The 16,238-nt window shown below is 38.5% G+C and overlaps 1 protein-coding gene across 7 annotated transcripts in view; it reads right to left on the reverse strand.

The window, feature by feature from the left end:
- Nucleotides 1-16,238, reverse strand: part of USP24 (ubiquitin specific peptidase 24) — a 64,126-nt gene that overhangs the window by 6,505 nt on the left and 41,383 nt on the right. For 3 of the 7 annotated variants that reach the window (XM_080348563.1, XM_080348564.1, XM_080348560.1), the window contains 23 exons: nucleotides 15,955-16,072; nucleotides 14,526-14,670; nucleotides 13,949-14,068; nucleotides 13,585-13,710; nucleotides 13,278-13,376; nucleotides 12,984-13,066; nucleotides 12,607-12,748; nucleotides 12,080-12,199; nucleotides 11,481-11,701; nucleotides 10,945-11,069; nucleotides 10,172-10,313; nucleotides 9,682-9,832; nucleotides 8,807-8,902; nucleotides 7,862-7,965; nucleotides 7,341-7,454; nucleotides 6,480-6,576; nucleotides 4,911-5,027; nucleotides 4,205-4,297; nucleotides 3,760-3,865; nucleotides 2,746-2,867; nucleotides 2,140-2,253; nucleotides 1,813-1,878; nucleotides 1,482-1,548 (listed from right to left, as the gene is read on the reverse strand). In XM_080348563.1, coding sequence (XP_080204689.1) covers nucleotides 1,482-1,548; nucleotides 1,813-1,878; nucleotides 2,140-2,253; nucleotides 2,746-2,867; nucleotides 3,760-3,865; nucleotides 4,205-4,297; nucleotides 4,911-5,027; nucleotides 6,480-6,576; nucleotides 7,341-7,454; nucleotides 7,862-7,965; nucleotides 8,807-8,902; nucleotides 9,682-9,832; nucleotides 10,172-10,313; nucleotides 10,945-11,069; nucleotides 11,481-11,701; nucleotides 12,080-12,199; nucleotides 12,607-12,748; nucleotides 12,984-13,066; nucleotides 13,278-13,376; nucleotides 13,585-13,710; nucleotides 13,949-14,068; nucleotides 14,526-14,670; nucleotides 15,955-16,072 — 2,688 coding nt within the window. Of the gene's footprint in view, nucleotides 1-1,481; nucleotides 1,549-1,812; nucleotides 1,879-2,139; nucleotides 2,254-2,745; nucleotides 2,868-3,759; nucleotides 3,866-4,204; nucleotides 4,298-4,910; nucleotides 5,028-6,479; nucleotides 6,577-7,340; nucleotides 7,455-7,861; nucleotides 7,966-8,806; nucleotides 8,903-9,681; nucleotides 9,833-10,171; nucleotides 10,314-10,944; nucleotides 11,070-11,480; nucleotides 11,702-12,079; nucleotides 12,200-12,606; nucleotides 12,749-12,983; nucleotides 13,067-13,277; nucleotides 13,377-13,584; nucleotides 13,711-13,948; nucleotides 14,069-14,525; nucleotides 14,671-15,954; nucleotides 16,073-16,238 lie in introns of those variants that run through there. The other 4 variants (XM_080348562.1, XM_080348561.1, XR_013922424.1 and 1 more) reach the window with 4 other exon arrangements.

A 16,238-nucleotide genomic window follows, 5' to 3' on the forward strand; every position in this document is an offset into this window, starting at 1 on the left:
TGAATTTTAAACAGTCTTCTCCTAATGCAGTTATTTTCCCCCTATAATCCATTCTATGTTAGATAATTGCTATAGTTACATCTATCTGAAGGAAAAAAGAATTGTTTAAAACCCACACAAATGGACCAGATCACCAGCTTCTGCCTGGATCAAAATTTGCAAAGCTAGGAGAATGTTTAAAGCTGCTTCACACATCCAAACACAGTGGAATTCAACAGTCATCAAACTCTACTATGGGACATCTGGGCACAAGCCCAGGCCATTCTGACCAGGATGTTTTCTATGGCATAAATTCCCACATCTTTTAACAAAATCCTTTGACTGAGGAGAAGCACAAAGATTTTCAGAGCTTCCACAATCAGATTTGCTACTCAAAAGTTGCTCTGTCCTTAGCAGTTATCGAAGATCACTGCAGTGAAACCCCTAAAGTTGGCAAATAATCATCAGGGAACTGCAAATTGCCAGTTTTTCTACCACTGAAGCACAGCAGATGATTAAAATTACAGCACTGGTGTACTGCAAATTATGCACAAGCACCCTACTGAGGGCCACAGAAAACTACTATTTGCCGATTTTCTTTCTTGGAGAAAAATTAGTCAATGTGAGGGACAGGTCACGGTCCACGTGCAGTGAGGCTGAGTGCTGTTCTGTGCTGCTGCAAGGCAGCTCCAAACTAAAACTACAACTTCCACTCCCAGAACTCAGCAGTTCTTGAAGCCTTTAACATAAAAATCCAATTGAATAATCGCAGCTCTCCTCTGTAGAGGATAAAAAGGTCACGTATTGCCCAAGTTACAGAATAGAATTGGCCCAAGCGGGAACAATTTAACCAGAAATAAAATATCCACTTAGCTATTCGCTTACACTGCTGCACATTATTTTCTATCAGTCATACACGGAAAGTACTAAACCGCACAGCACTGAAGTGTAAGAGAGAAATAAAGAACAAAGCTAAATATTCCTTCTCACTAAACAGAATTCAAAATGACTTAAGGTGAAAGTCAGAGTCTGAAGCAGCTCGTCACCCGAACAGCTACGACAGGGATGCTCAAGCTGCACTAACTCAGAGGTGCTGTTTGAGCACTGTGTGGTTTCCCAACATTTCTCTTGCACACAAAGCCTCTTCTCTGTTTCATATCCAGGAAACTCTCATTGCTTCTGGGACTTTTCTGCTGCTTTTGAATGCTTTAGTAACTTCAGTAAAGCTTCTGTAACAAATGGATTCACTGACTGCTGTTGCTGAAGATAATTTTTCAAAGTTAGATTCCCTTCCAGTTTGCTGTTACAGTAATATTCTAATGTTTACTTTGGATTTTCTTGGAGCATTTTTTTGGGTGGTGGTGGCTAAATCAAATGTGTCAAGTTGTTTTCCCTGAGAAATAAAAACAGTTTAGAAGGATTAGAAACCAGGAGATGATATGAAACATCATCAGCCTAAGGGTCAGTAGGATACAGGAGTGTTCACCCACTGGCTTACTTGCCTATTAATCCATTTTCAGTTTCAAAGGCAAATTTGATGCGGTCTACTTGTAATGGGTCTTCAATAACCTGTTACAAAATAAAAAGGTCAATGTAATTAAGTTGTGTGGAATGGAATGGTTTTATCCACCTCTACATGAAAAACAAATAACACTTGTGAAGTTTCATATATCACCAGATTATCAAGACAGCAGGTCAAAAAGTAATAAAAACTCCCAATTGAAGATTAAAAGATATGTGGATGCTAAAATTAGCCATGCGGTTCTTTTTTTTTTTTTTTCATTCTGTATTGACACAAAATCTATCCTGTACAAGTCTTTACCCATCACCTACCAGTATCTCATGGAGTAACTGGAATATGTTTTTCAGTTCATGAGGTGGAGCAGTTTCCAGCTGAGTCTGCATGTAGGAAATATGAAGTTACTTAGTTAGTAAAATATGCTGATGATGCAAAAAATTACAAGACATTTTTACAGATCTTTGAAAATGTGTTGTTTTAAACAGTAAAAGCCTAAAAATCTCCAATCCCCCTCAACAACTCCCCAGTCGAACAATCTGTACTGCTTGTTCTGCACACCCCAGTGTCATTGTAACCCATGTGTCTCAGTAAAATCAAAGTCTAGAAGAAACACTTGTGCAAAAATTCGATTCTCTCCCTACCTTGATGAAGTGTAGCACAGTAAAGGAGAAGTGCTCGTTACAAAAGCAGCAGTACACCACCATCTCAATGAGAACCGACAGAGATCCAGTCAGCTCTCGTAACGCATACATCACCTAATGGAAAAGTGTAAACAATTTCAGATACTGTAATAAAATTATTTAAGTTTGTAACAGAATGTTAGCCTTTTCCAGGAAGGAGGCAGCTTTGTCTCCCAGCACCCTTCCAGTCCAGTGAGCTGAACCTCTGCCCTCCTGACCCACCACCAAGGATCTGGTCAGGCATGATCCATTAGGTCAGTACAATTCAAGGCAGCATCTCCAGCTGAAATGGTATCTAACTGCATGGGCACTTGCAGAACGTGTTCAGCTGCCTTTGCTAACTTTGTAAACTCTCAAACCAGATCCCTAAGTGTAGGGATAAACTAGAATAAGAAGGGGTCAAGAAGAAGCCAAGGGTGCCTTCTTGTTTAGGCTCAAAATAGTAACCTTATACGCCCCAGCTGGCTGCTTTTTAACATGAGGTGTTTTTCATGTAAGGATACTTATCAACAAAATCACTTCAGAGCAGCTTTTAGGTTTAAGCAGGGCAGAATTTAGAACAGATACCTCCATTAAGTAGGGTTTTCCCTCAGACAGGAATAACAAGGCTTCCACTTCTTCATGGAGCATCAAAAGTGGACCTGAAGTGGTGATGCTTAGAGGCAGACGCTGCTTAAAAAGACCAGGAGCTATAACAGCAAATACAAAAACAATCCACTAATAAATTAGTTTGTTCTACACACCTTGAAGACATTGCTGCTTATTTGGCACCTTGTCACCTCTAATGACATTCATCTCAATTAGCTTATAGCTCATATGGTGCCACTCTGAGTAATGATCTCTTGCACACTGAAGTGCCATTTACTTTAGTGACAACACAGGCAAATGAACTACAAGAAGGTCAAAGCAAAATGTTCATATTTAGTATCAGTACTCTGAGCCTTAGTTTCATTCCCAATCACTGTCGCACATTCATCATATTCAGAATGTTTACCTTTCTTTTACTTTACGATTTTTTACCACCTCTAACTCTAAACAGAAATCAAGTCATTATTATAAAAAGACAACTTTAAATTCCTCTCCCAGTAAACTGAAGATCTCAACTTGTTCCTTTATTATCTTTATTTGGATATTTCTGCCTCTTGTAAGAAATATCTAAGAGAGTATTTCATTGCTTGTTATTCAGTAGCTCAGTCTAAATACTCCCCTTGAGATTAGCAAAAGGCATAACAAATCTAAGCAAAATATTAATACAGCCTGTTTGGTTGTGAGTCTGTTCCAGCCAACAATGACACAGCCTGATTCACTCACATGAGGAAAGACCTTTTAAGCACATGGAGGAGGAGGGGAACACACAATAATATTAATATAAAGACTTCTCCACAGCCCAAGTGCCTGTAATACCTTATGTTTGCCACAGCCTCTTGGTACATTTACAGCCAGATAAAAAGTAATCAAACATATACGAACCATTACTGCCTTAAATTAAAAGTTATTGTATTTTCCTCGCTGATACTAAGTTACTCCCAGGCAAAGTAACTGAAATGTAAAGTCGCCAAAAGGCAAACAGGCAATTCTTACCAACATTTCTTTGTGAAGAGACATCAGAATGCAAAACCAGCAGTGCCACAGTATTGTGAAGATATCCAAACTCACGTGCTTGTGCTGAACTCCACCTGCGATTCTGCTTGAGCCAAATAAGAGATTTAATTAACTTTTGATTGGTTAATTTAGATAACTTCTGTTAGGTCAAAATAAAACGACGTCCTTAACGGTCCATCACCATGTTCTAATTACTTTGCAGTTGGTGAAAATTTTGTTATTATCAAAACCAGGATGCTCACTTCTGCCAAAACAGCCCATTTCCACTCTAACTACACATCGGTAGATTAAGACTTGCATGAAGTTTGCAGAATAATCCAAGGATTCATCTATCCTACCATATGAAAAGTATTTAAGAATTTAAACATCATAAAATCACAAGGATAGAAAAAGTACAGCACAGCACATGCTACATAAACTTTACCTGATTATTTTGTCGGTTGGGGCCAAGGAGGAAGTTGATCATGTGCCTCAGAGCAGAGTGTCTGAGAAGAAGACTGCAAGCCCTTATACCCTGCTGTTCAGACAACAATAACAAGTTACATTTCTGTGCTAGTAAAGAGTTAGTGCTCTAGGAAATAAAAAGTAAAACCCAAGGGCTAAGCACTGCATTTGCTATTCTTAAAAAATTAATCACACAGTTCAACAAGGTATACCTCTAAAAAAAAGCTGTTTCATATAAACCACATCAGAATTAGCATATGCAAAATAACTGTCCTATAAAAAGAAAAAAGAACAGAGAAACCATACTGGGGTGAACAGTCCAGTCCAGTCACACATATATATACACACACACCACACATACACGTATTTTTAAGAACAGTCAAGAACACCCCCACAAAACAGAAACCCAAAATTCAAACTCTGGATATGACATCTTCAATTGGAATACTTCACTGCTGTATTTTTGTGTTATGTTATCCTAAGTCAGTGTTCAAAGCCATGTCCTTTTCCAAAAAAAAAAAAAAAAAAAAAAAAAGAAAGAGAAAGAAAGAGAACAGCAATAAAAAAAAGAACAATAAAAGTTCTGGAAGAGTTTCACTGTGTTGCTTAGACCTCCTATGAGTATGGATGACTGGCTGCTTTACTACTGTCCTTTAAAACAGCATGAAAAAGGAATGGCTTCTTACCTTCTGTACAAAGTTATTGAATAGCAAAAAGTACTGAGCACAGTTTTTACAGTTTTCAGGTACATCTTTATCCAGAAGAGCAAGTAGCACCTCCAACAGTTGATGTAGACTTTTTAACTGTGAAAAAATTATTAAATTGAATGTAAAGAGTTGTCTACAGCCTAAAAACCATAAGCGTTTCACATATCAGAGTTAAGGTATAGTTAACAAAATCATTTGTGCTGTCAGATAGATTTGCTGTGATGAGTATCAACACCTAACACGGGATTGCAGCCTTTCAACTTTTAATTCTTCTGAATGAATGCTGCATATATTAAAGATGAAAGTCAAGAAAGCATTAGCATGTAGTTGACTTACTCAAAGAAGTGGAACTCAGTTACATAACCTTGCAATATTTTTAAAGCAAATCAAATTACTCCTCAGGCTGATGTTCAAATATTCCAGTTGTTACAGTAAAGCAAAACAAATGAGATGTCACTCAAGGTCTCACCCTAGCGTACTATCTACACTAAGCTACGCAAAAAATGACGTTACAGTTTAGTTTGCATCAAAGCACACTACAGGTATACACAGTGGTATATAATTTATTACATCTCAGTTAAAAGATAGCAACTAACAGCCAATATAAATGAACCAAAAACTATATTTGTAAATGTTCATCTCCCTACTACTGCTTTCAGCTTGTAGGACCTCAGAACAGCCTTTCCTTAAATCTCTAAACATGACAAACCTTCCCAACAGAAGCCTATAGAACCGTAGTGCCTTCTATCCATAACACAGGATGAAAAAGAATACATAGATCCCAGAAGCTAGATAGAAAAAATATTCTATTGGATCAAATATTAACATTTAATGTTAAAAAAAACAGATTAAACAAGACTTAGACATTTAAAAGTGTCCAAGCCCCCACTGAGAACTGACAGCAGGAACACGCCAGAACACAGATAATACTTCTGTCTCAGTTATCTTAACACAAATGATTTGGTATCCCAAGGGAAACAGGTGAATCTCAAACATTCTACAAATGACTCCTTTTCACTCATTTCCTGTTGGATTTTCCTAGAATATTAAGATCAGCAAAATGTAACAAAGCTGCACTTCCAAGCTTACTTGCCAAGATTTTCTAATAGAAAATTAAACCTTTAACACTCACCATACTTATGGTCTCTCTCTGGAACAAGATAAATCACTTACTACTGCTATAGGCTTCTAAGTGAGAAAGAAGAATCAGCTAAAAAATAAGCTGATCTCTGGAATCAGAAAAATGTAACAAATCTTAAGAAAACACTGTTTCCAAACTATTAAAAGAATATGCAATACCAATTATAAGATGATTTGAAATCAGTAATACTTCAAAACTTAAAATTCTGAGAATTACAGCAGCATGTTCCCTCCCAGGGCAGGAACAGATGAGCATTAACTTATTCAAGTAATGAAGAGCTACAAGCAGCACCAAGACAAGGGCATTTCACCCTGTCATTTACAAACCACACAGCGTTGTCTGCAAATACAGCAAGAGCCTTTCGGTGGGGACAATCAACAGGCTAGGGGTGAGGAGGTGACACCAACCTTCTCCTGATAAAGCAAGGCACTGTCGAGGGTTTTTTCAAGAATAGTGGCTACAGCAACTCGCACCTCTCGCACGCTGCACTCCAGGAGGAAAGTCCTGGAAGATAAAAGGCGAAGCTGCAAAGAGAACTGGAATCAACGGGTACACACGGATACTCTGATTAAGTGTTGTGTTTATTGTGATGTTGGTTATTGTAGAAAGGAGAACAATCCAGATACTTCTTGTACTTCTTTGGATAAGCTTTAACTTTCCTGTACTCCTGCTTGTAGCTGCTAAGGCCTATCGTATTACTTTATATTTATTCATCCAAGTAACAACAAAGCTAAAACTAAGAGCTATCACAGGATCCTGTCTTTCGACGCAACTTCAAAGATAAAATTTTCTTTACATTGACACACCTCTCTAAGTGTGTCAGTTCTCCAAGAATGTGTCTTGGGTGTTTTCAAAACATCTATTAGCTCATCTTGAACTTGGCAAGAAAAACTCTTTCCAGTTTATTTGTGCCCTTTGTCAGGTAAGTATTTAACTTACCTTACCCCAAACACTTTGACCACATTCTCCTTTCCCACCACTTGTAGGAGTGACCAGACACAAACACATTCCAAGGTACTCCACTGAATTAAACATTTGCATCCTCCTCCACATACTCTGCACTATTTTATTAGATTTTCAGAATTACTCAGCTGCACAATCACACAAAATACTAGAAATAAACACCTAAGTGACTATCTAGAGTGTCTGTTTAAAGAATGTGCACAGCCAGCTCTTTGGGAATATATCAGTATCGGTCAGATCATGTTATTAGGAAGCTTTATCCACATGAGACACAAAACACCTAAGACAGAATTACCAGTACTTACTTGACAAGCTCCCGGCCCTCTGGCCCAATGAAATATTCAACTAACCACTGACAAGCATCGATGCTTTTGGATAGCAGTGCATCTATGGTGGCAATCCATTCTTCTGTGTCAGCCCTTTAACAAAACAGGGACAACTGTCAGTAAGGAAAGAGAAAAAAACACCTCCAAAACCTAAGCTGTGTTTCTTGTTTGCCCAATATAAAGAATTTTGACTTTAATTGAACATACATCAGCTGTCTTAAGAAGTATTTTGGAACAACCTGTTGCCTTTAAATCCATTAAAGCCTTTCCAGGCCCAATCCACTACCACTGAAATAATGGAGAGCCGGGAGAGGCAGCAAACTGTCAGGTTATACATGACCCTTATGCTCCTTTCAGATTTCTCTGTGATGGGATTTCAGTGCAAAGCAGAAATGTGCTGCTACTCCAGCAAATGTCCATACTACCTGCAGTATTTCAAGGTGCTATAGGCACAACAAGCAGGAAAATATGTTGTTACAGTACCCAGAACAAGGCCTTACCTGAGTTTCTTCTTGGTTCGGAGATAGGTTTGGAAGAGGAATTGGACTGCTAGCTGTAAGCTCACCTTTGCCATGCATGGGTAATAAGGATGCTTTACCTTAGTCTGAAAGAGACAGCAAATTTACTTCAGAGCAGAAGTGTGCCTGCAGCACGTCTTCTTTTAAACACATCAACATGTTCCGTTCAAGTAGCTTACTTCATTTAGAAAAAATAAAACAAAGCATTTTTCTGTGCTAAAAACAGTCTCCAGTACTGATGACATTAGTCAACAAATAGCTAAAACAGGAACAAACTTGCTGTAAGGCCCATTAGATCTGTGGATTTAATACATTTAATAAATGCTGGCTTGCTTATTATTCCATTTAGAAAAACTTGATTAGTAAATTGTATTGCCAATGAAAGCACCAACTTTGAGGTGACTAACACCCATTTTTGGATCTTCCATATAGAGAGGAATATGTCTCTCTAGAGCGGGGTGTCAAACTCATTTTCACCGGGGGCCACAGCAGCTTCGCAGTTGCCTTCAAATGGCCAAATGTAATTTTGGGACTGGATCAATGTAACTGCTCCTACATACAGTCCTAAGAGTATGTTCGCCCCTTTGAAGGCAACTGCAAGGCTGATGTGGTCCCCGGTGAAAATGAGTTTGATGTCCCTGCTCTAGAGCTTAGTTTGCATTGTTACAAAAACACGTGTGCTATTTCACAAATTTTATTTTGGTACAATGATGTTTCTCCCACTACTGGAACAGGAGGCTGGAGTCTGCTTTGAGACAGATGTTATCAGCCTGAAAAATTATTGGAGACAATATGTTGCTCAGCTGGAAAAGAAAAATCATGTTAACTCTTCTCTTCCAGTTTTCCTGGTTGTGACCCAAATAGCTTCTGTGGCACTTTCTACCCAACATATTCTGAATAGTCTAGAATGAAAATCTAGGTACTTACAGCATTCAGTGAAGCTAATGACAGAACAAAACTGAAGTAGTCACTACTGTAGACATCTCTGTTCTTCATAAATTTCAAGTTTTCATCTCTCACCATCTGTACAAGAAGGCAAAAAATATTAAAATGTTACCAAAGTACACTCCTCTAACTAAAATTGCATGTTTTATGTATGTGTGGTGTTTAAAAGCCAGTGTCAGACCAGCAAGATGGTGTGTTCAGAAGGCCAAATATATGCAAGATTACAACCTCTCCTGTACAGACTAGAGCTGCAAGCCGGCAGACCAAGACGCTCCTCTATGACAGCGAATATCCATGTTCTACCACCCTGCCACTGCTCTTCCAATGCCGTCACACCTCCAATTTTCTGTCCTGACTTGCAAACTCACCTTCAACATCTGTGTTTTCCCCTTTGAGATCATATTCAGTATTACAGAAGCTAACACATGAACGGATTGAAGCTGTTTTGGTTTCTCTTACTTCTCCTCCCCTTTCTACACTCTTGTGAAGTCAAGGACGTGAGGATGACTGTAATTTACCATCATCTCCATTACTCCTCAAGTGTACTTCAAATGAAGCATCTTCTCTGCTCTTGTCTCTCCCTGCTTGCATGCTGACTGCTGCTCATGTTTGACTCATTTGCATGCACTTTCTTCAAAGCAAAGAATGATGGGCCAATTTTGTGAGAAAGGACAGAAAAACCTACAGTAATGTATCACTAAGCAACTTGTTAAGAACTTTACGTCAGAATCCAGAATTATTTTCTAGCTTTGCTTTCAAGAAAGGAATTACTTCAAGGCCACCTTCAAAGTGGCCACTTACCAGGTGCTTAAATTTCATGAGAGTATGATTTAGTTGCCACTTTCAAAGTGCTTTACCTGATATATCCTCACAGGCATCTTCTCTACAAAAAGTCCCTTTTTTTCTCCTTTTCGAACCAGCTTAGTCAAGATGGAGAGGCGATCGCTGTTGGGCCTGTGGGGTCGAGGTGATGACTGGGGTGAAATTTCTGGTGAAGATGGAGCAGATCTGAAACATATACAAGCTCCAAGTGAATAATGAAATCCTGTGACAAATTTACGGTTCAAGTTTAAAATACTAGTAGGCCAGTATAATCAAGGCAAATTTAGATGACAATCTAAATACTTTTTGAGGCTATCAGTCAGCTCAAACTTCTTACTTAGTGACAGCAGCATGGAAGGGGAGGTTGTAAAAGCATTAAAAGACTATTCACTAAGCAGCTTAAAAAACAAAACAGAAGGGTGAGTATAGTCCTTTTTCAGACAGGAATTATTAATTTCATAGCTCTGGAGATAAGGTCAAGATATCAACAAAAGAGAAACCTTTACAGACACCAGAGGAACTTACAACGAGAGGTCCTCGGCTTCCTGCCGCACCACACTCACTCGACTTTTCTTTGGTAAGACTGGAGAGTTCTGATCAGACACTCTCTGGTAAAACAGCATGTAGGCATTCCAGTAGCGCCGGCGCACGTCAGGGTAAGGGTTCGCTGGTGGAAGAAAGGCATTTGATTAAGGCTTCTGAAGGTTTAGTATCTTTTTCATCCCTATAGGGAAGTGAAACCGGGTGTGAAAGTAATACACGCTGTGGCAGCATAAAGTCATTTGTCAGAGCAAAACATCAGTCTATGTTAGCAAATAATAAAAACCCAAATTCTAAAATATTTTTGCAAAAAGCATATGTATTTTAAAAAATAATTGTCATAACTATGAAACAATTGAATATTGGTGGAAATGTTTTTGGAATCAATTCCTTAAAGTGTTGAAAAGTTTAACTATATCATGCCACACCATGTCCTATGCACAGTCATTTTCACAAGTCTAAAACAAGGCCTGTTTTGTGGTTTTGTGTTTGTTTTTTTTTTTTAGACAATTTTAAACAAGGTGCTATTTAACTTTTGAATGTCCTCTCCTCCTAAGTCTACAAAGTGCTGAACAACAGTGAATATGGTTCAATGAACAGGCCATATACAAGCTGTTACGTTCTTCAGTAAGCAGAAGGCTTCAGTGCTTCAAAGGGATTATTAGACCAAATAAAGATATAACGGACTGAGCTCTACCTCTCCCGAGAACCAGTACGAAATATAAAGCTACTGTAAATCAATCTTTGCTTCTGCTTACATTGATCATAGACTTTAGGTCTATACTCTCCACCAAAGCATTCATATTCCAAGGTTTCATCAGTTAAATCAAATTCTTCAACAACGGTGTCATTAAATTTATACCACTTTCCTTTTCCACATCCCCTGTGATCAAAACAGAATAGAAACACAACATAAACAAAGTTACTTGGTTGACTAGTAAAAAACAAAACCACCCTGAATATCCTTGAAATGACAACCTGAAATCACCTTTGTTTTGACAGTAAATAAAAAGCTTAGTTCAATGTCAAAGTTATATTTAAAAAATGAGGTTGACTAGAAATATGAGAAGTGTCATAGGAAGCCCTCAAACTACAAAACCAGGTATGAAAGAATTGCTGAAGCTTTTATAATATGGTGTCCCACATTATTGTCTTAACATTCACAATGCTGGGTGTTAAGAAAGGGAAGAGTGTTTCCGATGGAGCGCTGAATGGCTCACTGGACCTTCCCAAAACAAGTAACATCTCTAGACCACTCTCAAAGGCCCCCGCCGCAAATCTTCCTGGCTGTTACCTCCTGTCCTTTATAAAGGAGTAGTAGTGCCCTGCATGTGCCTGGCCGCTGTGAACAATCACACCAACGAGCTCATAGTTTTCCGTAGGGGCAACTTTCTTCCTCGGGGAGCCTCCGCCCCCTTGATCCGCGTTTCTACCGTTGTCGCCCACTTCTGAGGACGAGTCCTGGCGAGCCATCCCTGACACGGTGTAAGGTTCCATATTCAGCATCCAAGGAAACTGTTTGAAGAGATATTTGGGATTAACCAAGAGATTATATTGTATACATCCTTTGTGTAATTTTATGAGAACCATACTGATACTTCCCACATTGGGAACACTGAAGGAAAATGTGGTACTTCAGCTTTTTATTCTTATGACACAGAAGTTAGATGTCTTTACAGAGGATTTTGCTCTTGCTTTCTGAAAGGATCCCAAGAGTGCTGCAGACAAGGAAAGCTCTAAGGAACAAGGTTTATTTTCTGTAGCATGATCATGTTGTAAGTGTACCATGTACACAAAATCGCTGTACCAAAATGTGGGGAAAAGGAGGAACAAATAGGAAGCACTCCATGAAGCAGCATGGGGGGGTGGTGCCAAAGAGAAAAGTTGTCTTACCCTTATTTGTTCATCATATTTAATAGAACGTCCGCTCTCCCAATCGAAGCCAAATCTCATCAGGTGAATCACCAACAGGCTAGGTAAGACCTTAATGCATGTGCGCTTCACTGTAGTTCTCTTAAAAAGAAAACACAGAGTATCACCTCTATCTATATACCTCAAGCTTCTGTAGTGTTCTTCTACAGATGCACAATTCCCCAGCCATCTCCAGCTGTTGCACAGTACAGCGATGGGATAACTACAACAAGTACAGATAGTGTACTATTACAGGTATTAGGGAGTTTGTGCAGTGGGCTGGAGATGTTACAGACATTTTACCATCCTGCCATATGTCTAAGTGTTCTGTCTACAATACAAGATACGGGGAACAAGGAATGCTATCGGCATGGATTTAACCTTTTGATTACATCTTCAACGTAGAAAGAGTAAGCAGTATCTAAGTGTGTCTTGTATGACCATGTAATGCTTAAGAAAATATCAAAACTACGGCTGAATCTTCTTTCACATGCATTAAGAACCAATACCTTTTCTTTGCACTTTTCACAGTAGTATGCGTTGCTTCCTTCCAGAATTTCTCCTCTAACAAACTGATCCAATGATATTTCCAGACTTTGACATGAAGTCACACCTAGGTTGAGAGCCATGAAGGCTTCCTCACGCTCATACCTAAATACAAGGAGAGAAACAGTCAAGGCATTGACAGAGTAGAACGTAGCCAACTTACATTAACAAGACACATACACATGCTAAGGAAAGAATATTGCATTTGCCCCACAGCCATCAACAGCTGTGATGCTGACGAAGGCATATGTCTGTACCTTCTTGTGCTATTTTGACCTACATATTTTAATAGTTATGAGAGCAAATAACCTGGTAACTAAAGCACTAAATTTACCATTACCTGTGAGGACAGTCCTTGCAGATCTTCTGATCAGAGAAGATTCCTTGAAAAGTATTCTTAAATATTTGGTCTCTTCCTATTTTCTGTTGGAGATGTAAAGTTAGACATCAGTTGGATATACTGCAGAGTGGAAGACCACGAAAGCAACAGGAATTTTAAACTTCTGGATACTATGTAGATTATAAAATAAGCCGAATGGCTCTCTGCCTTATTTTCTGAAGAACAAAGGAGAAAGAGAAAAAAAGTACCAAGGAGTTGCATATAAACAAAGAAAGAAATCCCTGAAGCTTTTACCTTGAGGTACTCATCCATTTGATCTATGAGACTGGTGAAGAACTCATAAGCATCCTGCTGTTCTCTAACATAAAGTTCCTTATTCCACATCTTGAAAATCTATAAAAATAAGTATATAAAGAAAGGTGGCCCATATACTCGTCACTAAAGAAAGTGATTTTAATATAAGTTTGCTATTTTTACATTTTTGGACTTTTAAAGTAGGAATTACATGATCTCTAGAAATTCTGCAATGAACAAACACTGAATAAATGGTTGTTAAGTAGGAAAGCTATATATATATTCTAAAGAAAAATATATATAATACCTTCCAAAAGTTCTCAGGTACATAATACTGTAGCTTGCTTTCCATCAAATGACCAAAAAGAGATTGAACTTGATAGAACACATTGTCATCTGGATTGTCTGTATCGTCATCAATTGAAAGCAAGGCCTGGAAGGAAGGAAATAACCTTATTTAATTGGTTCTTGCCAAAGTTATTATTGCGAATTGTCATGACATAACTTATAATTTACATGTTTATTGTGTGTATATATTTATGCCCACACATGTACATGCACGGGGTTTTTTTTATTTAAACAATTCATTTACAAATGGTGCTAAGATTATGTTGCAGTTCAGGTAACAGTAATTTCAAAAAGATGCTTTAACTGGATGTTGAACCAATTACCTCTGGGAGGCCAGGCTGCATATAGAGCTGCTGGAAGACGGCATTCATGTAACAAGTAGCCCCACCATTCTTCAATCCCACAAATCCTGAAATGGAGCGACTATCCACTGGTGGAAGATACTAGAATGAATGACAAACATCTTTTTGTCTTGGTAAGTTATGAAAAGCATGAGACTCCAACAACGTACTATAGCACCTATAACCACCTTTATATGAGCTGTAAAGAGCAATTTAATGGAAATCCAGGAATATAAATTCTGCAAGATTGCAAGAGCACTATATTTAGTCATCTAGACATTTAACGCTTTGCATGAATCTGTTAAAATGGCCTAAAATGTACGTAAATAGAATTGGCGATATTTAGGAAATACTTCTTTCTTACCCAGATAATAACTGACAAAGACTCACTGGAATATTTGCTTCCCTGGAAGATCAAATGTTTTTGCATTTACTCTCATCTCCTTTTTGTCATTTTAAATTGAAGACCATGGAAATTTCATGAATGAAGCAGTGAAATAGGATCGTACACAGCATTCCAAAACACACTAATACAAATCAAAAAAAGCTTCTTGCTTACATCAAACTCCTTGGTAAGTGCAGGGTCACACTGGTGATGCATAGAAAGCAGCTCTTTTGTAATAAGCTGGAGATTGGAGGGTGAGCTATCAGCCAGCATTACTAACACTTCGTAAGCAGCTAATCGGCTGTCTGCTGTACTGCACCTAAAAAGAAAACCACATTTGAGATCTATTTTGTAGATGACTCAATTATTTCTGATTCAAGAAAGCCATAGTACTGAGAACAAGCTGTAATTAATGTTCAAAAGGAACACTTTAGCTGATAAAACACTCCGGAGAGACTGCAAAGTGCTCTTTTTTTTTTTTTTCTTTCTTGGGGATGGAGAACAGGGAAGAATCAAATCAAAAGAGCAACACCAGAAAATGCTCCTTTAAATAACCCTCCCTTACTGACATGGAGACACCCATTGCTAACATTCAGTAGCAAGAAAAAGTAGGTGCCCTAAAAAGACAGCACAGAATCAGCTGTACATCTGAGGACAAATAGACAGATACTCTATCACTGTATCAATGCTGGAGACATAATGACATATTTACAGAGAGAAGATTTGAAAGAGCTAGGCCAGATAACTTGCTACAAGAGATGACCTTAGACCTAAGGTTTTTTCAGTGGATCACCAAACACAATGGCCCTTTCTTCTTAGGGCCAAAGAAAAGGCTTTATTTACTTTAAGCCAACAAAAAAGTACACTTGAGATAACTGCAATGGAGCAAAACACTGAGGTGTAGCAAGTCCCATTGAGTTCAGGGGTTGCTAAATGCTCTGCTGGAACCTTCTCTGGGGTTTGTGGAAAGGCAGTGAGGATGTGCCTGGTCCAGCTCTAACACCATCTAGTCAGTATAATGTAAGAAATGGAGCTGCAACAGCACGAAGCTCCACATGAGCTAATTTACCCATCCTTCAGGTATTGCACAGCAATAAGAGGAGGCAGGTGTGACACAAAAGAGGAAGCCCACTCTTTTTTCTCTATTTGATTTATTCTGTGCTATTATCAGTTATCTCAAGTGCAAGGAGACTGGCTCAGTGTTAGGTTTTTAAAAAACACAATTCTTTTGAAGGGAAAAATAGCAGAACTTTCCAGATTCTTATTTACAAGAGGCTTGGAAAGTTTATTTCCTGCTTATGCTCCAACTTAGCCAACTTCCCAAGTGATGATGGGTTTGGATTCATAAAACCAGCACTTGGTTGGGCTTGCAGTTCAACATTGATCTAACAAAGCACAGACTTTGGAAGTACAGGAAAGCACAGATTTTAGGCCACGCAAAAACATACAAAAATGTTATTTGGACACTTTTGTAGGAAATGTAGAAAACTGGAGAAATGCTCCGATATTGGTATTAAATTGGTATCTGTAGCCCCAGTGTGACATTTGCATTCATGAGATTTCAGACAAAACCCAACATAAACAAAAAAAACCCTATTTTTACTTTGGATGAAAGTCTTGCTGACTGATTGCAGCAGTGCCTGCTGGTGAATGGCTATTCAGAATAATCCTGGATGCTCGGAAGAGGAAATCATCCAACAGTGGCTTAATCAGAGAGGAACCTGTAACAGAGTAATCCACATGTACTGTTACAGACTTATCACTGCACATGTCAGAATGTGTTTCATAACAGCAAAATCACTTGAGAGCACCATATCAACAACAACAAAAAATCCAAATATTTTATCAAAGGTACTGCCAAAATTATTTCTCATAGCTCTGTATCAC

This window comes from Nesoenas mayeri (assembly GCF_963082525.1).
Source record: "Nesoenas mayeri genome assembly, chromosome: 8".
Lineage (NCBI taxonomy): Eukaryota > Metazoa > Chordata > Aves > Columbiformes > Columbidae > Nesoenas > Nesoenas mayeri.